This window comes from Sander vitreus, chromosome 20 (genome assembly GCF_031162955.1).
Source record: "Sander vitreus isolate 19-12246 chromosome 20, sanVit1, whole genome shotgun sequence".
NCBI lineage: Eukaryota > Metazoa > Chordata > Actinopteri > Perciformes > Percidae > Sander > Sander vitreus.
Genome location: NC_135874.1, coordinates 25,608,103 through 25,635,316, shown reverse-complemented (window position 1 = coordinate 25,635,316; position 27,214 = coordinate 25,608,103). Strand labels below are relative to the sequence as shown.

The 27,214-nt window shown below is 40.4% G+C and overlaps 1 protein-coding gene across 1 annotated transcript; it reads left to right on the top strand.

Moving 5' to 3' along the window:
* Positions 1-25,361, top strand: enpep (glutamyl aminopeptidase). The gene is made up of 20 exons (XM_078277529.1): positions 1-641; positions 4,714-4,855; positions 5,837-5,971; positions 6,118-6,238; positions 7,152-7,306; positions 9,029-9,142; positions 9,253-9,387; positions 9,500-9,565; positions 9,686-9,751; positions 10,416-10,576; positions 12,277-12,359; positions 13,627-13,763; positions 14,665-14,720; positions 14,808-14,958; positions 16,791-16,864; positions 17,485-17,589; positions 18,823-18,996; positions 22,466-22,606; positions 22,680-22,761; positions 23,960-25,361. The coding sequence occupies exons 1-20, from the start codon at positions 1-3 to the stop codon at positions 24,104-24,106; spliced, it is 2,886 nt and encodes a 961-aa protein (XP_078133655.1). The 3' UTR covers positions 24,107-25,361.
* The last annotated feature ends 1,853 nt before the right edge of the window (positions 25,362-27,214 follow it).

Sequence of the window (27,214 nt, the reverse complement as noted above, 5' to 3'; positions counted from 1 at the left end):
ATGGACAGCATGGACATGGAGAAGCCACAGAAGCGTTACTGCATCAGTGGAAAGCATGCAGTCATCATCTGTGTGACGGTGGTGGTGTGCTCTTTGGCAGTGGGCCTCGGGGTGGGCCTCTCCAAATCAGGCACCACCACTACAACCACTCCTACAACTTCCACACCAGCCCCTACAGCAGGGCCTAGCGTGCCGCCGCCGCCGCTCAGAGGGCCCTGTGCGCCTTCCACTGACTCCAGTGGAGACTGGAAGAATTTCCGTCTGCCCAGCTACGTGAACCCGGTCCACTATGACCTGCACCTGGAGCCAGACCTGGATGACGACACCTACACGGGTACCGTGGACGTCCACGTGGAAGTCAGCAAGCCCACCCGCCATCTGTGGCTGCACATTAGGGAGACATTTGTCAGCGACATGCCCAGGGTGACGATGCTGAACAGCCAGCGGGGCAAGAGGGAGGTGGCAGTGAAGAGCTGCTTTGAATACAAAGACCATGAGTATGTGGTGGTGGAGGCCGCAGAGGAGCTGCCGGTCACCGGCCCAGGAGAAGTGTACGTGCTCAGTCTGGACTTCCAGGGCTGGCTCAACGGCTCTGTGGTGGGATTCTACCGAGTCATCTACACCGAGGAGGGGGTCACAAAGTGAGTTGTTTGATTGAGTTTTGTCATAAACAACACATGAATAACTCAAATGTGTTCATCAACAAAACAAAAAGAAAAGAAAGTGACATGTCTTTATTTTGATTGGATTTTTTTTATTAATCTCGAAACAAACAGTATGCTGTAAAAGAAGAAAAGAAAAATGAAAACCAGATAATAACACAAAGATAAAGCACAAAGAAAATCAATCCGATTTCGCCAAATAACAAAAAAAGGGATACGTTTGAGAGGAGCAGGCAGAAGCATAATGCTTAGTCCTGTCCCTACTTTACAATATCATCTTATTAAGATAAAATAGATGTAGACAGCTTCAGTCATTTAAGGAAGGTGCTGCTAACACTTATTTTGTCTCTTTGTATTCAGTATTTATAAGCGAAAAAATTGATCTTTATAACACACCTTAATATAGTAGTGAGCAGCTTTTATTCGTTTGAGATATGTATTAAGCAGCAAAATATATAAGACAGTTTTATACCCACCTGTGAATGATTTGTACAAAGTTTTATGGTGCATCTGTTTCAAATGTTATCACTCCAATGAATGGGCATTGTCAGCCTCATAGATATGGGTAAGAAAGGGTCTGCATCACATACTATTAGATTCAGAAAGCCGTTACATCATATATTCACATGGTACCGATCGCTGTTAGCTTGGTACGCCTTGGCGCTTGGTGTTCTCGGAGTCCAGTTGTAAATTCAAACAAATCTAACGTTACTTGGTTAGGTTTAGTAAAAGATCATGGTTTAGCAGGGTTAGGTTGGGGTTAAAATGGATAGGCGCTATGAGGGGCACGGGCACAAGGGGACTAGGGTTAGGGTTAGGCTTCCAGTTACGCAAGTGACGCTCAACGTGTCGTTCATAAAGTTTAAAAAAAAACTCGCCACAGTTGCAGTTTGGTTATGTTTAGGCACAAAAACTATGTAGTTATATTTAGGCACTAAAACTACTTAGTTAAGTTTAGAAAAAGATTGTGGTTCAGGTTAAAATACTTACATTTTTTGGCGTTAGTTAAGAATGTTACATAAGTACATAACATTACATTAATGACCTGTCCAAGAACTCCAATAACATGTACAATATTGAGTCAGATGCTCCATGCAACATGCTGTTATCATTTCATTGTGTATTGTATATGATTTCAGTTAATGATGATGTCTGCTGTGCATCAAATGAACGGAAAACACCAGCAGAGTTTCTGTTACTGTGTTGACTGAGGTGTTCCGTATCAAAGGGCCAAATCCCATTCTCGCCACGGTTTCCCTTCTCTTTCTTTGGTCTCTTTCTCCTGTATAGTTGTTTGAAGTAAGGACTAAACAAATCCTCACCAATGTTTAGATATACTTTTAACAAAAGCCAAAGTCAGGCTAAAGGTTTGTCAGGGATCTATAATGTAACAGTCTAGGTTAATTGTGCATATAAAGACTGTAGTCTCTAGTTGGAAATGACAGCACAGCATTTTTTTTCTTGCTGTACTTAAAAACCACATATATAACACTGGTTATCATGTATGCTTTTTGCGTAACAGCAATCATTAACTCCCAGTCAAATATTAATAAATAATTATAATGGCCATTTAAGTTAAGGTATATCTTAATAACATATCACACAACAAGTGACCGCAATTTTTCATAACTATACTTATTCCAAGCTTGAAGGTTCATTCTTAATCTTGGAAATAATAGTTTGACAAATCAATCCCATCTCAAGGTGTCATCCTCCTGTCAGCTGATTCTTCTGTTGCCACACACACACACACACACACACACACACACACACACACACACACACACACTCACAGAGTTGGTTCCGCTGTCTGGTGCAACTTTCTCTTCTTGTTCTTGTAACCTTTAAACAATTTACTTTTATTCCATATAAGGCCTAAACTATTTTGATGATTTAAGCTTAAACTTCTGTGCATCAAGAAGTCACCCGGAGTACTTTTAAACACTTCCTCAATTTGACTGCTTTTTTACTTTTGTAACTAGCATAAACACACATACAAATATTCCTACACATGCTAGTCTGGATCAACGGAAGTACATTTTCAGGATAATTGCCTGAAGCAGAAGGTGAGGGACATCCGGCTCGTGAGCCATGAGCCGGATGTCCCTCACCTTTTGCTGTCTGTGTGTTGCCGTTCTCAAACTCTGTTCGTTTCGGGAAAAAAACAGGCTTCTAGCTAGCAAGCTACACACAGTTTTGAAGAAAATGTGGATTGTGCAACAGGGCAGGCCTGCTTGGTTCTTTCGGGGAATGATTGTAAAGATTTACGAAGAATATGTTTACAGCATTTCCTCTCTAACTGGGACGTTTTGGGACTGATTGGTGGGATTGCTATGGACGAAGTACACACGGTGATACACTGGTAAGAGGTAATGAAGCCATGAACCATGCATCCAGCTAATTTTAAATATCTCACATTACTGTATTGTGTGAACAGTTAACTTTATTTAATATTGTATGAGGCGTTTTCTTTTGCGGGGTGCAAATGTTTCACCAAACCAAGTTCCCTTCGGAGACTTTTTTGCAGAACAACCGTCACTGCGTCTGTAGCTTAGCGCTGCCCAAGACGATTGTGATTGGTTTAAAGAATTGCAAACAACCCAGAGCGTTTTTTTTCTCCTATTCCAGAATGTATCTGTGGTGTAGCCAGACCTTACTCCACAACGCTGTGGAGATAGGTCTGGCAATGCGAGACTATGAAGATGCTATAGATGTGCTATGGATGAAATCATAACAGCTACTGAGCTAAATGATCCATCTCCATGAGCAAACTCCATCTACTGATGACTGTGTGATATGGTAGAAAGCCCCAGGAAAAGCTTGTACGTGGACCTTTAGTTGGAATTATTTTGTCTGACTATAAATATTTGATCAAATAACAACACATTGCTGCTCCAGTTGAATTACATCTTGGCTAGATTTTTTTGGAGTTAGTACAAACTTATATTTTGGTTGAAGTGATACTCCGTCCAGAATCTATCTTTCGAGAAACAACAACAACTCTTTAGTATCGGCGGTTGAATGAAGAGCAGCTAGGCTCAGCTTGGATTCATATCAGTTACAATGGATTCCAATGGTGACACATTGTTTACACTGCAGAAATAAATGATCCGTCTACCATCTGCCGTCTTCAAACCACTCCAGAGAAACAATCTACTTCAGTCCTGTACTGTATGCTCAGTATGTTCCAAACAGTCATTGTTTCATTGGCTACCTCAAACATACTGGGCACGTAGAAGGGCTGCAGATATGTGAATTATGTTGCATTATGGACCTTTGGATACCTTTTTGCCACCATGAAAACTTAGCTGACATAAATTCAGTATCACTAAAAAAAGTCCTTCCTAAACAGTAAACCCTGGTTTAGCCATAAATTAAACAAATTATGTCGGCCAATTTAAAAGATTATTTTCCAAGTCAAGAAGTTTGTGGTAAAACTGTTGAAGTATAAGACTTTGAAGCTACGTAGTCTGTGTGTTTCGTACTGGGATGTAATGTTACTCACACGAGCAATGGATCTTGTCGTTCTTTCTCTTCCCGGCTGATAAAAAGACACTGGATAAAACACATCAGCTAAGATAACGTTACATGTGCTGTGGAACAGAGCTAAGCTAGCTAGCTAGCGAGCAAGCCGAGCATCAAGCAAGTTGACGAGATATTGTGTTAGACGAGAGATGATCTTTTAAATTGATAAACATCATATGTGTAATTCCTGGCTCAATTCCAACAGGATAAAAAATTATTTGTCTCTCCCCGTTCACTATCGGACATATTTTTTTCCGAAATAAGGTCCCATGAGTACACTGGAAAGGGAGGGACTTTGCCTCTATATATAGATAAAAATAAATTTGTATTTTCAGAAGTAGACGTTCCTCAGGGATCAGGCTTGGTCAGGGAAAGTAACTGATGCAAAATGCAGAGGTGATCTCATCAGAGATGACAAACTTGCATCTGAAAGTATTGTACTTGTACTTGTAGAGTATTAATCTAAACAATGTTTGGGGTTAAAAACTCAAAAATTGCAATAATCTGTCCTTCTTTTGATCACCAGAAAGATTGCTGCGACTGATCATGAGCCAACAGATGCTCGCAAGTCATTTCCCTGCTTCGATGAACCCAACAAGAAGGCCACCTACACAATCTCCATCACTCATGATGCTAACTATGGAGCTCTGTCCAACATGCCTTCTGAGGTAGGACTCAAGTCAGCAACGCTAAACATTAACATTTTAATACATAGAAATTAGATAAAGATTCCTGCCAAATGTTTTGGAATTACATTAAAGGCCAAAATGAGTTAAAGCAGGGGCTAACTGTTAGCTTAACTCAGTTGAAAGTAATTGGTCTGGTGATAGACCAATTTTTTAACAAAAACACTTGTAACAACTCAAGCCTCAAGCCTCAGACTTTACGCATTCTATGGGGTAGCCATCGTGTGTATTTTTAGGACAGTTTTTATTTTACTGGTTTTCTGGTTCCGGTTTTGACACTATTCTGTATCCAATGGAGTTAGCGGTAATCAGCTAGCTAGCCTGGTAGAGCGTGCGCCCCATGTACAAAGGCTCAGTCCTTGTCGCAGCAGCTGCAGGTTAAAATCCAACCTGCGGCCCTTTGCTGCTTGTCATTCCCCTCTCTCTCCCCTTTCATATCTTCAGCTGTCCTATATAATAAAGGCTTAAAATGCCCTTAAAATCTTTAAAAAATAATGTCTGCCATGAAAACAGTCCTATACCAGCATTGCATTTTTTTATTGGGAAAATTCAAGTCATTTTGACAGGGCTTCATCAGCAAAGGGTTTCATTCTAGACGAAACCATGCGGTTCATCAACTAAATTCAACATTAAGTCTCAAAATTCACAGCTCCACTAATAATTACTAATACTTAATGGCTATGAATTTCTTGTACGTACAGAGTTAGTAACTGTTAAGCAATCCTGTTGGACTGAAGAATGGTTGCTGTAGGTGAAAGGAGCATAATTCCACAAACTTTCCCATGGTGGAGGGGAAAAAACAACAAAAAAGAAAGAGGAAGCCAGGCTTGGCATGAACACTTTCTATACTAAAAACAGAGTAATCAATCTTGTGCCTCTGTTTTTGGGCCAGGGGATCCACCCAGCTCCACAGTCTGACTGACAACCCCATTAACCCATTAGCCTTTTCCTCTGCCTCTTCAGGGCGCCCCTGAAGAACTGCCAGGCAATAAAAGGAAGACCTCCTTTAAGAAGTCCATTCCAATGAGTACCTATTTGGTATGTTTTGCTGTGCACCAGTTTGGCCATGTGGAAAGAACTTCTGCCGGAGGAATTCCTGTGAGTTTACCATTATGCATCAATATCAATGCTATCACTTTACAAGTATTGTGGAAGAGATTTTAAATTAACTTATACTATACTATTAGATTCATACTCTCAGGCAAATGCCAATACATGCACGTGTGTTCTGTCTTCCTTTATAGTTGAGAATCTACGCCCAGCCAACTCAGTTAGGAACTGCTGAGTATGCAGCCAACACAACCAAGATCGTCTTTGACTACTTTGAGGAATATTTCAACATGTCATTCTCCATCAAAAAACTGGGTACCATAAGACTGTATGACCCCAGAGGGTTAACCATTAATTCATTTTCACCCTAGTGATCACAGTTAGATACATACTTTGTTTTGGGGGTCCCAGTGTTTTTCAGATAAGAATGACTAAAAGGTCCCTGCTATGGCCCTCTGGTGGCTACATGTTTATTTCAGTGTCAAAGTTAAATGTCCCAAGAAAAGATCAGTACATCTTTGAGTTTACTCAAACTCACAGACAGAGCAGCTGTAAGAAGTAAGAGCACAATGCAGTTGGGACAGCTCATTGTCAGAAAGGTTTATAATACTCACTGTTATAATTAAGAATTGAAGAGATTCAGGTAAGAAACATAGAATCTTGAATTCACTAAAAGTAAATGACAGTTAAGGCAGCCATTACCTAGTATATATCCACGACGAGACTAGCCGTTACCAAATCCAATGGAATAAATCTTCCAAGGTGGTGTATAAAGGGAATTTTGGCGAAAAAGACACAGGCCTGAAGGCCGAGATATCTGACTCTAATTACTCTAATTCCCGCGTATTCGTTGATGGGACTTATGGATACCAAAACTCAAGGATCAACTCTGAGACGATAGATTCAGGTTAAGAAAAGTTTACTGAGTCCAGCAGTTAAGATGCAATCACATATGTGGATTCACAAAAGACACTGAGTATCCCTAGATTCAGACAAAGGAGTCAGAGCTCTGGCTAGAAAAGTTTCTGTCAAGTTGTGAGCTTCGTTCTGCAATATCCCTCAACCTTTAACCTTTTCCTCCATGGGGCGTAGTCCTCCTGTCTCCGGGCAGATTCTTCTGTTGTCTTCTGAGGAAGTCTCTGGGGATAAAGAACGTCCATTCACAAGAATTATTGAGGCAGTAATGCAATTATAGAAGCGGTGACTTCTCTGTACTGTTTTGATCCAGATAAGATAGCCATCCCTGACTTTGGTACTGGTGCCATGGAGAACTGGGGCCTCATCACCTACCGGGAAACCAACCTGCTGTATGATGAGAACCAGTCCTCGTCCTACAACAAGCAGCGAGTGGCCACTGTTATCGCCCACGAGCTGGTTCACCAGGTACCACTATCTAGTTCCTTATTACCTTCTCTGCTTTGTTATTTTTTTATTTTGTTCAGTCACAACTTTGAAGGAGTATGCAAGACATGCATCACATGCAGGTTCCTTTTTATCCGCTTTGTTGTGTTGCATAGGCCTATAATAGTACAACGCATTCTCATGAACAGGTTCGTATGATATCGTACTTTTTGTCGGCTTAACCTTACTTATCGTAGGTTTATCTTACGATATCTGAGAAAAGATTGCAATTAATTTGAAGCAACAAAAGGTGACCATCAGCGTAAACGTGAGAGTTAAGTTTAGGCACCAAACTGGCTAGAAAAAAGATTGTGGTTTGGATTAAAACACCGGTCCCCTTAAGTAGTTCTCCCGGGACATGAACATCCTTTTCTTCAGTGAAAGTCTTGTGTTTTTCTCTTAACTTCTTCCGGGACACATACTCAGCTCCCCCGCTTGAAAGGGCCTGTGGGCTCTAACCAAGTTCAAAAATCCAGGGGTTAGAGAATAAAAGCTCAAATATAAATATTCAAATCAGGTAATTCTGTCCAGCAGCACCTTTCTATAATAAGTGACTGTTGTCTTGCACTGGCACCGACATAATCCAAGTTACCTTTAACCTCATACAGAGGTGATGAAGCTCACTTAGACCAATGTGTGAAGACAGGGTGGTGGAAACTTGTTTATCTCTATTTCCCGCACGGATGGAAAGATCCATCATTTAAAATGGAAAAAAAGAGTTGTAAGAATTGTAAATGTTTAAAACCCTGCATGTGCTATTCTTCAAGCTTTTTATGATTCACATTAGCTGTTTTACTATGATGGGAGATAAGAGGCCTTGAGGCCATCAATAAAGTTTTATGAATTCTTCAAAGTCACATGAGGGATCAGCAGTGGTTTAGTTGTGTGAATATGATGATGTACAATAGCCTTCTGGGTGGCAAGCTTTTATGAGGCCCCCTCACATGTACTGGAGAATAAACCGTAAACATTTACAGTTAAATACTGTATACACAAAAGTCATGGTCGGTTGCCAAAGTGGGCGCCTGTTGACAATCAGAGGCCTCATAGGCCCAAAGTCTATCCTGTCTGTTTTGTGTAATTAAAATTATTTCAATTAGCACTTTCTCTTTTCGAGCACAAATACCATTTCAGCTTCCGGTTACGCACGTGATGGCGCAGAATGTGAGGTAGCTCCGTTTGTTCCGTAAAGTTATTTTTAAACGGGACAAGAACCCCAGTCTCCTGGGTTGATGCTTGAATAATCGACCTATGGGAGCGTTTTTCATCGGGAGGAAAGTATCTTTTGGCTATATGATGTTTTTCCAGTTTTCCAGTTACATTATTTGGTGAGGAGTATTTAGAAAAAGTTGTAATATTGTACTTTTTAGTCATATAAGTCATTTTTATTTCAGTTGTACATTTCTATATCCACACGGAGTAAATATTGTATTTTGTTAAAACTAGCAAACAGCTAGTTAAAACATGAGCAGATCAGAAAACAGGGAGGCTTCTTACAAAAATATGATAAAAATGTATTCGCTCTGTAAAACAGGGGAATAAGAAATATAATATCTGTCTCTTATAACTACCTGATTCTCTCTGCAGGCAGTCATAAGAATGGGGCTCATGGCTAATTTTAACACCCAGTAATCCCCTAGCAGGTTAATTTGTACCTTTAAATTTTCCTTTGTTTGGAAATTCAAGTGAATTGTCTTCTTCCAGTGGTTTGGGAACATTGTGACTATGGATTGGTGGGAAGACCTCTGGCTTAACGAAGGCTTTGCCAGTTTCTTTGAGTACATTGGTGTGGAGAAAGCTGAACCTAGCTGGGGCATGGTGAGTTCTCCTTTAAAAAGGCACAACAAATAATCCCACTGACAGTAGACCAGTGAGTTTGAGGACGTCAGTACCCTGAAACGTGCCCTGTGTCCTTCTGTGGTATACAGCGAGACATCATGATCATCAGTGATGTGCTTCCTGTCATGGTGGACGACGCCCTCCTTTCCTCTCACCCAATCATTGTGAGCGTGTCGACCCCGGCAGAGATCACCTCTGTGTTTGATGGCATCTCATACAGCAAGGTACGACTGCTGGAAAACCTCATATCAGTTACATTACCAACAAGATACAATGTATCACGCATACCATGCAACAAAATACTATTTCTAACAAAAATGATCCAACTTCATCCAGGGAGCGTCTATTCTCCGGATGTTGGAGAGTTGGATGGGTAAAGACACGTTCAGAGACGGCTGTCGAGTAAGTCACACTGTTACAGCTTCATGACCGAAATTTAACAATGGATGATCATAAAAGTCTAACGTGGTTCAGCAGCTGATTGATGAAACATTTGTTTCTTCTTTTGTCTTCTTTCACCAGAAATATTTGAAAGACTACCACTTCAAGAACGCTAAAACAGCCAACTTCTGGGCATCTCTCGCCGAAGTATGTTTAAACTATATCAGTTTTAAACCTTAAAAACTGTACAAGGCCAGATTAATACCCAAATATTAAAGAAACTATTCAATATTTTAGGAAGAAATGCTTATTTGCTTTCTTTATGAAAGTGAGGTGAGAAGTAGTGACGGCCAATTTAAGCTTCATGAAGCTCTGTGAGTCCTTGAGCCTTTTTCTTTAAACTAAGAGCGCCATATAGTTCAATTTAATTCAATTATTATATTTTAGTGTCAAATCATAACAGAAGGTATTTCAGGACACTTTACAGCATTTGGTGCGAAAGTGACGAGGAAAAACTTCCTTTAAACAGGCAGAAACCTCGAGCAGAATCAGGCTCTAGTGAGTCTGGTAGTGTTTGCGTACAGAATAAACCCACAGGTCATAAAGTGTGTTCATTTTTAATATATAATATTTTGAAGCATTCAACAGAACTAGGGTAGTTGTTTCCCTGCTTCCAGGCTGTATGCTAAGCTAGGCTAACCACATCCTGACTCCAGCTGTCTAATTAACTCACAGAGAGAGATTGATATTGATCTGAACATTTCACTCTCAGTTAAGAAAACAAATGGGCATGTTTCCCAAAATGGTGGTGATTGCTTTAAGTTTTGTGAATTTGTCTAAGCAGCAGCCAATTTCTTCTCTCTGTGCCCAGGTGAGTGGGTTGCCAGTTGCGGATGTAATGGATACATGGACCAAACAAATGGGTTATCCTGTGCTGGACCTGTCTGTCTCAGACATGAGTGCCAAACTGAGCCAAAAACGATTCCTCCTGGACCCTAAAGCTAATGCCAGCCAGCCTCCTTCACCTCTCGGGTCAGTGAAACCAATAAGATAAAAACGCCTCAGAGCTGTCTAATTTGGATTAGAATGACATTGTGGAATGACTATTTTGGCATCATTACCCATCAAACAATAAGAAAAGTCCAAAGGCTGCCAGATACTCCGTCAGCTTCAGCTGTATTTCTATTACGACCTAATCATTAGGTTATTTCACAACTTAACTTAACAACTTTTCATCTGATTTACTATTTTAGGAAGGTGCTTCCTTTCTCATTTTTGCTTTGTTGTCTTTCACGTTGAAATAAATGATGGCCAAATAAAACTTCATGAACCATTTTCTTTATTTTCTGAGTCCACTAGATGGCGCTCTCTGTACAACAAAGGGTTGAAAGCACACTGAATTGCCATTCCTTGAGCCTTTTTGTTTAAACCAAGTCCGCCATCTAGTGGGCTCAGCAAATAAATAATATGATTAATGAAGCTTCATGAGGCTTCATTTGGACATCACTAGTTGAAAGCCACTTAACTCTATAGTTGTTGAGACATTTAAGTTTAATTTTATATTTTATTATTAAGTATTCTAATTAGATTGTTTATTCAGGATAACAGGCCTAAAAACTAAATACTGTTTGAGAACCATCTGAGTGAGGTACTACAATATGATAATTTAGTTTTAAGAGGTAATGGAGTTTCCATGTTGGAATTTAGATTAATGAGATGATAAAATGACACAATCTGGTCTTCTAACAATCTGTAGCTACATCTGGGTTCTGCTTTAAGTCCAGTTCAGACCAAAGATTTGAGATGAGGAGTTAAAACTTGCAGCCACTTGCAACGCGCCGGTCTGCAGCGCTCTAAAACCTGCCAGTTCACACCAATGCGGTGAGACGAGACGGTCTATCATCTCCATAGCAACAACTCTTTATACAAAAGACTGTTCTAACTTCCGACTTTTCAGGCTTTTTTGTAGCTGGATATGTAATTTGTTTGTTCTTAAAATATGAATGAGGATAGTGATAGTGAGATATTAGCTACAGTTGCATTTCTAGTGATGAATCGGCGAAAACGTGTTATGTCTCCGATTCAATGCTTTGTTCAGTCACTCTCTAGCTCGCTCGGCCCCATGCCATGCTCGTAGGTGCTCGTGTGTGCTCATGGGTACTCGTGAACCCAAAACTCTGCCATTTCGACCAGTTGACAGTTTGTAACATAGAAATAAAATGGATTATGGACCATTTTTATTTCTATAGTTTGAAGCTGACTTGACCAACTGACTTCTCTATTGGCTGTTGAAACAGCTGATGTCTCTTACGTTCTAAAACCAGCCTCTAGAGACTTGAACAATTAAGTGAGCCGAGCTGAGACGGGCCGGGTCAGACCGCTGCAGCTTTTCCCTGCAACGTTCTTGTCTCGTTGCGAATCTTTGGTCTGAACTGGACTTTTAAGCCCCTAACTTTACTTTAATCTGTGATAAAGCCACTCTACACTTCCTGCTCAGCAGCAAACAGCAGACAGACACAATTAGAGACTAGCTGGTGAACATTTAGTAGCTGAAAAGACAGATCTTTCCTCAAGAGTTGGTGGAGACCAAACCAGAGCAAAATGGAGTGATGATTATGGCTGCTTTAATGAATCAAATTCAAAAGTAATTTTTAAGATGGCCTAAAAAGATTGTATATGTGTAGGTTGTGTATGTCAGTGCATTAATAACAATGAATGTGTTTTTGTTTCAGGTACAAGTGGACCATTCCAGTCGAATGTCACTCTGTGAAAAGCAACAAAAATATGTTGAGGATATTTGACAAGAGCAACACAGGTATAGTATGCTCAGCTTAAGTATTTTTTTAATTGTGTAATCATCTTCAAAACATTGCAATTAATCAAAAACATTTAATCAGCACTTTGCCTTTAAGCCAGCCAATGACTTTTGGCAAATGTAATCTATTTTCTCACTAGGATGAAAAAAATGCATGACTTATTTTTTATTTTTAACATATGTTTAATTGGCATTTAGTTCTTTCATAAAAAATAAGACCTAACGCTCTCAACTCACATTGAAACTTAGAAGACTTCAAAGACTGGTTGCTGGATCCTTAATGTAGATAATATATAAAAAGGTAATATGGACAGCACTCCAAGTTAAACTTTTTATTGCCACACAGACGTTTGCATAAGCATCCAGGTGGCGATACAACGTATTAATTGGGAGTGCTGTCCAAATTACCTTTACATTTAGTTTTTTAGCACATCAAGACAAATACAAATGTAAACAGGGTTTCTACAGGTTTCACCAAGTCAACTTTAATACTTTTTTTAGACCTTTTTAGACCATTATGAATGAAATGTAATACTTATATCACAAAATTAAAAAAAGTCAGAGTCTGGAAACATTGTCTGAAACAATTCCCCGATTTCCTCAAAAGCATTATAGGACTAGTGTCTAGATTGGCTGCATGTTGGTCTCATTTGTAGTCGTAATACAGAGAATTATATTTGGACTAGCGACAGAAAAAACTACAACACCACAGAATTAAAAAATAACATTCTAAAGCGCTGCGGGAATATTTCAATGAGCATTGCATTGACGTAGGAAAATAAAGACATGTTAAAAGTTATTTACTTTGAACACAATACTTCAGTGAATTTAAGACTTTTTATGCCTAACATTTTGATTTTCAAATTTTAGGCTTTTTTTTAGACTTTTAAAGACCCCGCGGAAACCCTGTGTAAAATAAGTAGATGACATTTGACATATGTCACCTAATAGATTGATAGGAAAGAAATAATAGCTAACTTTAGCTATCAACAATAACAGTCCGTGGTTAGTAAAGAATAGGGTTGCCACTATTTGTTATAAATCGACCTGTGATTGAGGATATATGATACCACAGTCAGCTAATCTCATTCAGTTGTACGGCAGGGATACAGTAGTGAACAGAATCCCCACGGTTACAACGCATTGAAGCGTTGTCCTTCACATGAGGAGCGTAGTAGACCCGGCGGGTCCATGCGACCACCTAGGCGAAGTGCTGCTCCCCGTGTGAAAAGTCCTTAATGCCTTCATGATGACTGTTGATTTTCAGAGCTTGTCATCACTAACTACTCGGCCTCAGTGGACGGGCTGCTGAAGGTTAACAACGATCACATTGGATTCTACAGAGTCAACCATGACGAGCACATGTGGAACGCTATCAGTCAAGAACTTCAAAACAACCACTTGGTAAAGCTGTCCTCAGAGATCTGCAAACACGCAGCAGTGCACATGTCTTTCACACTACCCAACACATTCTCAAGTTTATTTATTTTGTTTTCGCTGTAGACTATTTCTAGCTCGGTATGTTTAACTGCTGATGTTGCTCAGCCTCATCCTTACATTTGATTCAAGTCTGCTTGAAGATGTTTACGTAGTGAATTTTGGGTGATTGCACTGTTAGGGGGCTTTCACACCTACCTTGTTTGGTCTGGATTTACGGACTTTTCAGTTTGATCCGAGCCAAAATTTAAGGTGTGAAAACACCCCCGGGCCACTTTCCGGACTAAACTGCCGAAATTTGATCCGACGAAAAGAGATGGTCTCTGCCCGGATCAAACTGGGAAAAAAATTGCTAAAACATAGCCTACATATGTAATCTAATTCATCCAAACTACTTATAACATGCGGAAGTTTGTTCTTGAAGCAACAGTATTATACTGTGACTTATTATTAAGACATTTTTCTCATGACTCATAATATTACAAGTTACAAATTTCAATGTTGTTTAATTTCAAAACTCTTGAAACTACTACTTTATTTTTTAAATATTACAATCATGTTTTATTCTATAATTATATATTTTTTCCTCTAGATGTTACAACTTTATTGTGGAAATCTCTGTCACACTATTAACCTAACCCAATCTTACTTTTTAAACTGCCAGAAACATTATTGAAAGTTATAGAGCCAACATTTTATATGATGCTTTTCACCTTTGATGCTAACTTCTTTGAAGCAAAACAGTAACCTTTCATGACACATAAATGTTTTGGTGTCATTGTTCCAATATTTCTTGGAAAGGTGTATTAACACCACACTCGTCAAAGAACTCACTCTTCTGTTTGACTCAGTTATATTTCTTCGACAGGAGTTTGATGCAGCTGATCGCACAAGCTACATTGATGATGTTTTCGCTCTCGCAAGGTAGGATTTCACCCCCAAAACACGCTGTATGAACATTCATGACATCATATAGAGATATTGCAACTACTGTTTCATTTCACTGTTCAGGGCAGATGTTATAGATTATGGTAATGCCTTCAATCTTACCAAGTACCTGAAAGATGAGACTGAATACATAGTCTGGGAACGCGTGGCCTCCTCTATCGCGTATGTCCGGGACATGCTCTCAGGCAATGAGGCGCTCTACCCAAAGTTTCAGGTAGGGGAGCTGCTAATCCTTCTATGTATTGAGCTATCACATTTGGAAAATTAAAAACTCCTGAACTTTGAAGTTGAACTCTGATCTAAAATTTCAAGAGGCAAAATCAACCCAAATGTCTTTTTTTGCTATGTACGTGACATTTAAACACTTAAATCATAAATCAATCAATCAATCAATCTCCTGAAGACTAAACGTAACCAGGCCTCAGTCAGAGGCTGCAGTTTTTTAATTTCTTAGATGCCGTTTTAAAAAGGTGCTATATATAAATATATAGGTTTGTATTGTTATTAGTAATCCTTATGGATCACAAGTTATACTTTTTTATTTTAACTCTTAACTTTACTTTGCTGTGTAATTCAAGTGTGATATCTAATTTATCTTCCTCTTATCGAATCACACCTGATGAGTGCAACATGCAGTGTCATGTGGTACAGGCTTTTAGTCTTCTGATTGACGCTCTCATTTGCTTAAAATCTGTTATACAGTACAATAGCATCTGCCTGGGGTAAAGTGAAAGAAACTGCCACAGGAATTATATCCCAAACAGGGCACAGGCTGGATTCTCAGTTTTCAAATGTGAGCATTTGACTAGTCGCTTTGGAGTCTAAACGTAACTGTCGTCAGCGTAAACAGTCACCTTCTGTCGGCTAAACTTAACTGCAACCCTTACAGAGCCCTGTACCCTGCTCACAGTCACCTTTTCTTGGCTAAAATGAACTGTCAGTTTGTCAGAAAGAGGATTTTTTTCCATTGTTTACCATGGTATAGTTTTACATGTACAGTCGTTTTATGGTGTCTCTGCTCTCTGGCTGTAGTCAAGTAACTGTTGAGCCATCATACTATTAAAAGGTCACATATTATGCTTTTCCGTGTTTTCTGTAATATCTACAATGCTATAATGTTGGATTTTCATGTTAAACGTGGCCAAAACTTAAAAAAATGAGGTGAACGTATTTTAGACAAATCCCTGTGAGCTAAAACGTTCAGATATCCAACTATTCTAAACACTCTGGTTTCAACAGTTTTTTCTACTCTCGGCATGTTACGGCAACTCTAAGCCGGCCTTCTATGATTGGTCATCTGCTCCAAGTAGGCAGGACTGGAGTGTTTTTTTTAAGCTAATGTTAACATTGTCCCATGTAACTACATGCTAACGGCAGTAAACAATGTCACCTTGTCTGCCAGTGTCGGTAAATTCTCCCCAATTCCGGGGCACATTACTCCTGAAACATTCGTTCGTTCCATTACAATCTAACGTTAGCATACCGCTAACTATTAAGTAGCTACATGCTAATGCGACATAGCTGTAATCTTGGCCAATGCTAGTAATTTCTCCCCAAATTCCAGTCACTTTACTGTCCGGTTGTGTAGTATTTGATTAAGAAGCCGTTACTGGTGATTTTTCACTGTATAAAGTCCTGCTATATACTCCGTTGCAGTAGCTCCAGCTTCAACTAGTGAAACAAGGAGCGGAGGCTCCGGAGATTCCAGGAAGTGCGCTGGCCAATCAGAGCAGACTGGGCTTTTTTGGGTGTAGGGATTAAAGAGACAGGCGCTCCTACAGAGCGTCTCATACAGAGGGTGAATACAGGTGTAGCAGCCATGGGCAGTGTGTTTTTTTTTTAAATTAAAGCATGTAAAACATGTTTTAGTACAAACACAAAAAACATCCATTAACTGCAAACTGTAAAAAAAAAAACATTGCGCATTAGTGTCTAATGGTATAGTAGAAACCTCACTTCTTGTTCCTTTAAAGACACAAAGTGTGTGAGATTCTGTTTAGTTCCTTAGTGTTAATTAAGAATCATGTTTTTGTTTGTTTTCTCTAGAGACTGTTTCGTGACTACGTAAAAGCAATCACAACCAAACTTGGATGGAATGATAACGGCACACAGACGCAGAGGTACCGCAGGAACAATGTCCATTAGAGTTTCATACTGCATTCCAGAAAACACCTTAGCTCCTTCCCTGATCTCCTCTACAATGTACAGCAGTCATTAACCCTCTGAGACCCACATAGACCCATTTCTTTGTCTTTTTTGGAGGGACAAGGGATCTTTAGGGGGACATAGCAGGTTAACAGTATATGAAGTAGCATACATCATCTGAAAGCTGGGAATCTGAAGATTAATTTGAAATGCAGCTCAGTTTTTCTAGTCATACATCTGTAATAAATATTGTGTTTTGGTCAGGCACTTATTAAAATGTTGAATGTTTAGAGTGTATAAGGCTTAGAACACTATGATATATATATGATGGCCATTCTCATGCTCTTTTATGTCTCAGAAGTTGTTGCTGCAATTTTTGGGTTGGTACCTTTTTTACACATACTTGGTGCAACATTTAACCATTTTTGACCACTGAAGATTTGCTAAAAATTGTAAAAAAAAAAAAAAAAATCCCTCCAAAATACCACACAAACACACCAAGATCTTGAGGAACGCCACAGAAAAACTCCATGCTGTGAAACTTTTGACATTTGGAGATTTTCTGCAAGAAATGCATTTTTCTGTGATTTGGCAGGTTACTGAGGGAGACTGTGCTCAGCATCTCTTGTCAGATGGGAGACCAGGAGGCTCTGGACGAAGCCTCTCGCATTTTTGACCAGTGGATTGATGGAAGTCTCAGGTATCACTTTCCAAACTTGACATGTCTCTGGGTTACTTGTGCTCAATTTTCTTCACAGCCAAACAATTAAGTATTTTAGCCCTTGTGTTGTCTTCCCGTTGACCTGCAACTTTTGGTTTTTCCGAAAAAAAAAAAATAGTCATAGTTTTGTCGTCTTTTTCGACACTTTTCCCGACGTTTTTGAAGCTTTTTTTCCAATTTTTTTGTCACTTTTTCCGATGTTTAGAATCTTTATTGTCATTGTTTTCAACCACTAAACACAGTTTAGCAGCTATCAATATGACAGTTAAATCACAGACAAACAGAAATTTAAATAATTAAATATAAAATAACAAAAATAGAAATTTAAATAGTAAAATAAGTATTTTTTCCTGCGTTTTGACATTTATTTCCCCCCCACGTCTTTGAAGCTTTTTCCGACATTTTTGTCACTTTTTTCACCATTATAATCAATTCTTTTGCCACAATTTGGTTGAAAGAAACCCAAATTTCTGATATAGAAACTTTGACCGGAGGACAACCGGAGGGTTCAAAGGACATAACTACAGTTTAATTATAGTGGGGTTTTTTTGTTTGTTTTTTATCAATCATGTGTATAACCAGCAGACTGGACATCAAGACTATATGACATCCAAATATATTGTAAGAAACCATTTCTCTTTGTATCTGACACTCAAACCAAATATTTTCCGTTGATGTGTCAAGTAGCAAGAACATTTTAGCTTAAAGGTGCTGTAGGTAGGATTGTGAAGATCCAGGACTTAGCCAAAACATTTGAACATCAACAACTTCTCAGTCCCTCCCCCCTTTCTGCTAAAGCCCAAAACGTTCTCCTAAGCCCCTCCCCCCACAAGGGAGAATGAATGTGTGTGCATGAGCAGTGATTGACACGCAGTTACACCCCCCCCTGTCCCTGATTGGTGCATCTGAACAGGGAGCGGTGGATTTTTGCAAATCACACTTTTTTTTAAATGACCTGCTTCATGTAGTTCTACTGGAACATAGGGTCAGTTTCAGCAAATATGACAGAAAGTTAGTTTTAGAAGTCTTACCTACTGCACCTTTAACTCCATTGTGTTGCAATATGATTACATGGTGCCACCCATTTAACATTAAACCAGTTTTCTATAAGAACGAGAAAAGCAACACCATGAACAACACACGCTGATTTTAAAGTAGTGTTTGTTTTTCTCTGGTAATGACGTTAAAAGTTCTTGGCCTTCTGACCTGCAGCAGTGTAGCAGTGAACCTGAGGCTGCTGGTCTATCGATACGGCATGAAGAACTCAGGCACCAAACAAAAGTGGAACATAATGTTCCAAAAGTACAAAGATACTTCTTTGGCCCAAGAGAAGGAAAAGCTTCTGTACGGACTGGCATCTGTGGAGAACGTGCAACTTCTATACAGGTAATTGAAACAGCTCATTTTACAGAGTGGTTTAAAAAATGCATTTAAGAATGTTTTTCTTTATAATAATAATAATAATAATAATAATAATAATAACAACTTTTATTTATATAGGACCTTTCATGAAACCCAAGGACACTTATAATAATATATAAGAATAACTGGGGCTAAGTTAAGCTAAGGGAGGTTGTAGGCTGTGGTGAACAGGTGGTGTTTGAGGAGTTTTTTTTAATATGTCCAGGGATGTAGCATTGATGATATCTGCGGGGAGGGGGTTTCAGATTATTTGGACAATGCACATTAAATATATCTTTGCTAGGAGATGCCATTCTTCACACAGATTTGTGTTTGGGGTATAGTTACTGAGAAAACACCACCATGGCTCCACAACCCAGGTACAGGCCTAAACAAATACGGGATCCCATCACAGGTCTGACCAGAGTTGGATTCCCGCGTCCGGGTAGCGATATTTTTTTTCCCACTATGGCCATGCCAAGACCCGCCCTTCAATAGCTACTATTGGCCAGGCGTACATGCTTACACAAGGCAATGTAACCTGATTTGTACAGGTCCTATCCCCTGACCAATCGGCTATCCTAACCTTAACCACTCGAGGTGAAATGCCTAACCCCAACCAATCAAGCTGCTTCGTGGGGCGGGTCTTGGCGTGGCCATAGTGGGATTCGTAATTTTGCGTCCGGGTAGGGCCTTTCTGTGTGGAGTTTGCATGTTCTCTCCGTGTTTGCTCTGATATCCTTCCACCACAAAGACATGCATGCTAGGTATCTAGGACTACAGTTGAGAAGCAGCTGACTGGCTAACACTGGCGCATTTACAGAAATGTACGCACTACACGAACAGTTTTGGGCCTCACTACACAGAAAGCTGAGTTTGTTCTGAGCATTTTGAAATGAAACACATGGGGATCAGGTTATATACAAATACCCTTAAAAGGGGAATTTAAAAAGATATGTAAAAATGCCCTTAGACATTAGAGCAGGGGTGGGGAACCTTCAAGGGCCATATCCATTTTTATAACTTGTTTCGCGGGCCGCACTTTTTTCTCTTTGCCGCAGAGCTGAGCACACGCAGACACTTTCTTACCTAGGGGTAAGACCGCAACACAAGAGGGAGTCGAGAGGTTGGCTTTGAACTAAAATGTGGATTTATTAACCAAACAAACAAAGAGTGTGAGATGGGACCAAGTCAGTCGCCAGTAATGCATGGACGTTGTATGTTTGCAATGGGCGGGAGTGCTGTGTTGCAAAGTAAGAATGGCCCTCTCAAGGGAAGAGGAAGCAGCCCTTTTATTTGGACACCTGCACACAGGTGCAGCTCATCAGCTCATTGGCTCCTGACGCAAGACAGACAGAAAACGAGCAGAAGGCCATCACACTATGGACTTTTTTCACAGCAGACATGTTGACTTGTCATAGTAGGAAAAGCACAGCTGAAATTGATCACCTCAATTCCATCAAGTGTCCCAGTGAGCTATTTCAGTGAGTCAGCATGTATAATACCAGGGCCTCTCCTAAGTGGAATGCAGCCATCATGAATGGGTTTGAATACACCTGTGCTTTTCCTACTATGACATGTCAACACGTCTGCCGTGAAAAAAGGTCTATTGTTACGGTTATATTTAGGCCCTGTTTACACGAATACGCTCACGGGTGAAAACGACAAAATATTTTATCAGATGTGCCTTTCGTTTAGACGACGACGGCGTTTTGGGGGTTTAAAAACGCAAAAAAGTGAAACCACCTTCCAGAGTGGAAATCTTAAAAACGCTCCAACGTCGCGTTCCCACCTTAAGGGTAAAAACGCACTGTGCAAGTGTGTGTGTGTGTGTGCGTGTGCGCGCTGCATGTGAAAAAAAATGTTGTGTCCTTCAGTGTTTTTTTCAATATCCACTGCCATATCTGTAATCGGATCGGCGAAAGTTCTCTTTGTCAGGTGCAAGCAGTTCTGCTGTAGCAACAAGGCACTCCTTCACAAATTCCCCATCAGAATGAGGTTTCAGCTTCTTAGCGATTGGCTCACTCACCACATAACTGGCATGTTCAACGTTATCTCCGTCCAAATTCGGTCTGGTCAAAGCTGCCTGTTGGGCACACAAACTTCGCCGAAGTGCGTTTATTTTATCTCTGCGTACCTGCCCTTGCAACTCACTTAGCCTAGCATGTTTAGTACTGTAGTGACGTTCCAGGTTTGCCTTTTTCAGTACAGCGAGCGACTCTCCAAACACAAGGCCAACTGGCTTGCCCCTCACTTCAACGAAGAAGTATTCTTCGGCCCATTTTTCTTCAACACGACATTCATTATCCACCTTTCTCTTCTTGACAGATGCCATGCTAGCCGTCAGCGCAGCGGTTAGATTTAGTTTGTGACTGTGACACTGCGTGATGTGTTTAGGGCACGTGACGTGACCCTCAACGTTTGAAAGGAAAAGGAAATGTCATTTTTCTCCTTTATTTCGGACAAAAGTAATCGCCTATGCTTGTAATTTGTAAACTTTATTTATTTAGGATTATTTGAAAATATATATTTTTTTCTTGAGCTGCTTTTTATCCATGCCAAATGGCCTTTGTCTCCACGGGCCGGATCAAAGTCTTTGGCGGGCCAGACGTTCCCCACCCTAGCTTTAGAGGGTTAATCAACATTTCTGTAAATGCGCCAGTGTTAGCCAGTCAGCTGCTTTTCAACTGTAGTCCTAGATACCTAGCATGCATCTCTTTATGGTGGAAGGATATCAGAGCAAACACGGAGAGAACATGCAAACTCCACACAGAAAGGCCCTACCCGGACGAGGGACCCAACTCTTGTCAGACCTGTGAAGAGGTCCCATATTTGGCTCTGTACCTGGGTTGTAGAGCCATGGTGGTGTTTTCTCAGTAACTACACCCCAAACACAAATCTGTGTGAAGTATGGCATCTCCTAGCAAAGATATATTTAAGATTTTGAATATATATATTTTTTTGTGTCATGTGATGTATGTGCTGTTGTAATGGCACCAGAGATGAGCCAATAGTAGATGGACACTGGGACACCCTGCTGTTACCTGTAGATGTGAGGCTTCACATACATTTGGTTTTGGGGTTTGGCTTCACTTTAAAGCTCCACTTGACTTAATCACCCAAAATTTCTGTGGCTGAGATCTTTGAACACAGAGACATTGCAATTTGAGCCGGTTAAATTTGTAAATGCATCATTTTAGCCCTTCATACAAACTGAAACAGCAAGCAACGGACAGCATTTTTACCCAAAACCTACACTTTTTCAAACGGTTTCCAGTGTGTAAATCTCAAATGTAAACATTGGCTCAGTTTTTGGATGTGCACAGCAAGTTTTTGCATAACAATGACGTCCGCCAGCCTAATGAGGGCAGATGCTAGATCACACCCAATACAAGTGTACACAACTGGACATGCTCCAGAATGTGAAGAGAATAACCTGTGTTCTGACAAACAGGCTCTTGGAGGCTACTAAAGATGAGAATGTAGTGAGGAGTCAGGATCTGTTCACTGTGGTGCGATACGTTTCCAACAACCCACTGGGGCAAGACATGGCCTGGGACTGGACCACACTCAACTGGGACTACCTGGTCAACAGGTCAGTGCAGCAAGGTCTGTGACTATGTTGTATTTTGCTGATCATGGTACTAAATTTTCTGTCTAAACAACAGGTACACCATCAACGACAGGAACCTTGGTCGCCTCCTGGGTCGAATCAGCACCACCTACAACACAGAGCTCCAGCTGTGGAAGGTTGGCACTGTCCTTTGTGCAACTTCCTCGCACTTTGGTTATCGTTATTCAAAAACTACTGGTGTCTTTTTTAGCCTTTTGATTTGAACATGTTTGGTTTTAAGCAGTTTTCTGCTTAAAGCTGAAGAGCTAGTTGTTGTAAATTTGTCTTCACGGTAACATGAACAGTTTTCATTATTCTATTATTATATTTCTTAAAGAAATACTCCACTAAAAATCTTTCTTTAAGTAATAAATACTCCCAGTTGGCCTCAAAGGTGACTGCGAACACTGGCTGTGGTCAGCTCGTATTATATATTACGTCACAGGGGATTACCGTCTTTGGCAAGTTTTTCTTGCAGGATAAATGAATCCAACGATCCATAGAAACTTCCCAAACCCATCACTTCTCTGATATGCTCAGTATGTTTCTAACACGGATAACTTTGTCAAAATATGGTTGAATACACTGCTTCTGTGCTGTCATGTTGCCTGCCATAACCCTTTAATGTGTCAAAGTTCTGCTAGAAGTTGTGTTTTTAGTTAGCCTGGGAAAACCCTGACGAACTTCCGGCAAATTTGAGATTTGCTCTGCAAGTCAGTCTGGCCATGAGCCCATTCAAGCCCATTTTCAATTTTTCCAAATCGAGGCACCAATCACAACCGTTGAGGCGGGCTTTACACGATGACAATAGCGCAGCGACGGCAAGCAGCGTTTTGTTTACATTCAACATGACGGCCACCGAAGCGCAGCAACCCGTTGACGCCGCTGTCGCTGCTACGTCACCCGGATCGTTGGTCTGATTGGTTGAAGGACTATCCAATTGCGCCCAGAGGCATTTGAGCAGCGTCCGTTGGTGACGCCCCTTTGGAAATGGGCTGTGGATGAACCTTCCCCAGACCCACTCTCAGTTACAACTGAGAAGGGTCTGGTGTCAACCAGGCTAGTTTTTAGTCATATTTTGGAGGAAATTATTGTTTAAAACAAACTGGGTGGATTGAAAAGTTTGTATGGTCATTGTGATACTTTTGACCAATTGTTAAAAGTTGGACCATTGCAGTTATGAATTAAGGCCTTTTTTGGATGAGTATTATTTACTGATGGCTGAACTGTAGATAAAATGTTTGGTTTTGTGATATAGTTGGAGTCAAAGCAAGTAGAGGTTGACAGTTTGTTTTCAGGCTTCCTGAAACATATTTCTCCGTGCTGTTCTTGTAGATGGAGCATTTCTTCAGACTAACACCAAATGCCGGTGCTGGGGAGATGCCTCGGCAGCAGGCGCTGGAGACCGCGAGGAACAACATCGAATGGATCAGGATGAATGAAAACGAGATCAGAGGGTGGCTGGAGAACAACTTGGCCTGAAACGGTACAAGTGTAAAACACTGCAGGGATACAGAAATGCTGTACCGGTACAAAACCAGAGCATCCACAATCCCCTGTTGATACATATTGTCACTGTCGGTCAGAAACCTGGTATCTCCATATACATTTTGTCATATTGTACATCAATGCTCTTGATCACCCTTTACGTCTGTCTGCGGGTTTAACAAATATTTAAACAGTGATGAGGTGATTCCCGCTGACTTCGTTTAAAGTGAATAACTGTTTTGGACATACAAGGTTTTCACCCGACAGCGATAAGTACAGGGTGAGGTTGGGTTTGTGTTCTTTTTGAAGGGCCAAAGCAGGGGACTGCTGATCTGAATTACCAATTGAAAAACAAATAATCTTACTTGTAAGTAATGACGTAGAAAGGAAGCTTCGTGAATCATTTTCTTTATTGTCTGAGCCCAATAGATGGCGCTCTCTGTTCAACAAAGGGTTGAAAGCACACTGAATTGCCATTCCGTACAAATACAAATACAGGTAGTGGTTCATGAAGCTTTGTTTGGCTTCTACTGTTATATAAACTGACTCAGATAGTTATTGATCCTCATACTGTGGTCTTAAGGCCCGTCCACACCAAGATCGATAACTATAACCATAAATATAACTATAACAATGTGAGCATCCACACTGCAATGATAACGTTCTGTAAACAGGGGCATCAGACAAGCACGCACTGCACGCTCCAGCAGACGTTGCGACGTAAGATTACAGAAATGTCTGTAGTAATATCCTATAGCCTATATTCGTGGATTCAGGTACATTTTAGGAACCAAAAGGATTACCGGCAGTCCCTGAGGTGTGGAGCACGCTGCCTTTTCCAGGGAACAGCGGGCGCACAGTGCTACATAGAGCCGGAGATCAGAGCTGGTGGGCGGGTGTAATGTCTGCATGAGCACTGGAACAAAAACACCGACAGTGTGATAATAACATCCAAAACACAAGATTAAATCACAGTGAATTTGAATTAGCAGTGGTTTCTGTGACACGAGACATAGTTTAGAAGTACTGATGTTTAAAATACACAGAGCTGAAGGATCGTAGCCCCGTAGAGATTGGAAAACTCACGTCAAGTCACTACTGCACCTGTGTGAAAACAAATCTCTCCGCAGTGCCTCTCTCCGCCTTGCCATGTTGTAAATTCAGATGGATTCTGATTGGCTGTCAGTGTTTCTATCGTTCATCAAATCGCTCTAAAAGTGATCCCAACGATATCGTTCGCCGTTGTCGTTATAGTTGTGGTGTGGACTCCGCCATCTACTGGAGTAAAACGGTTTTTAAAACTATATATTTATAGTCATCATTATAGTTATCGTTCTTGGTGACGGCCCTTTACAGTTCACCATCACCATCATGTAACTGCCCTTTTTTTTGTCATTGAAGCCCTTTCCTTTCTAGTTCTACTTACAATCATTTTCCGTTCATTTCTGATCTTGTGCTCATCACATGAAGGATATTTATGCGTCCCTTTTTGTCCTTGTACCATAAACATTTTTATTACCAATTCTTCAATATATTTTTGTAAATTTTTAACTTGTTCTGCCTAATCCTTCCCTCGGTGAGCAGCACACAAAGACTCGAAGTACACCCAACTCTCTGTGCATGCGTATGTTTATTTGTAATGATGAGCAATAATGCAAGTGTAGAAGTCTTTACTTGCTGGAGATGAAGAGTTGAATGAATAAATATTTACTAAAATTACTTTGTATGCATCATTACCTTTATTTCTTTGCCTCTCCATTTTCTTTAGCACTTGTAGCTGTCTGTACAACTCTCGATTGTTGGATTGCTGCACGAAGAGCATGTTTGCATGTGGAGCATGTTTTATCTATAAAATATGGTCTATATCCACGACGTTCCACTTCCGGGATTGCTTCCTTGCCGCAGGAAATTCCGCCGGATGTCCTTCTTTTTGGCCGAATGTCCGTCACCGAACCGTCCGGTTCTTTGTGTTGGCATTCTAAACTCCGGTGGATTTATGAGGACTATGGTTAACTGCAGTGTCCTGCTGCGTCCTGCTACGTCCTGCTATGCTCTGCTGTGCCACGCTACATCCTGTAACGCCCTGCAGTGCCCTGCTATGAAATTAACTACTGTGACTACCATTTGTAGTCACTGTTCTATTATCTTTATTGTGACTATTATTGCCACTGTTCATCACACCCCCAACCGGCACCGTCAGACACCGCCTACCAAGAGTCTGGGTCTATCCGAGGTTTCTTCCTAAAAGGACGTTTTTCCTCGCCACTGTCGCACTAAATGCTTGCTCTTGGGGGAATTACTAGAATTGTTGGGGCTTTGAAAACTATAGTGTGGTCTAGACCTACTCTATCTGTAAAGTGTCTCGAGATAACTGTTATGATTTGATACTATCAATAAAATTGAATTGAATTGAATTAACTGCTCCTCAGATCTCTGCAGGGTAAATCCAGACAGCTAGCTAGACTATCTGTCCAATCGGAGTTTTCTGTTGCACGACTAAAACAACTTTTGAACGTACACATGTTCCACTAAAACAAGTTCCTTCCAGAGGCTTTTTTGCAGAGACAGCGTCCGGAGCTTAGCGCCATCTAAGACAAAATGAGAGTAATACATTTTTCCTAAAGATGTTTTTTTGTCATTTTAGGTAGTTCTCATCACGCTGATGTTTGTTCAATTGTTCCTTTTTTTCTGATTTGTTGTTATTAGGTTTGGTTTTTATTAGTTATTGGATGCTATAAAAACAGGGTAAATTGTCATGATTGACAGCTGCGACCAGGACTTTGATACCGCTGAATGGGACTTTGATTCCGCGGCGCCTCCGTCCAATCACTCCTGCGCAAGACTCTGGCTCCAAAATTACAAGATGGCAGCACCTGTGTTTTAGGGATATTTTGGCTTCACTTTTGTACAGTGGGAGGAAGTGGAGATGCGTCTAAGGTAGTGACACAGAATCAGAATTAAGTTTTACCTGTCCAATAAACTTTCTTGGGATTCTGACGCGAACTACAACAATGACACTGAACGTAATCCTAATGTATGTGATAAAAGAGCTGACACTTCTGTATCAGCATAGAACATGTAAAATCAAAGCAATGGATTCTT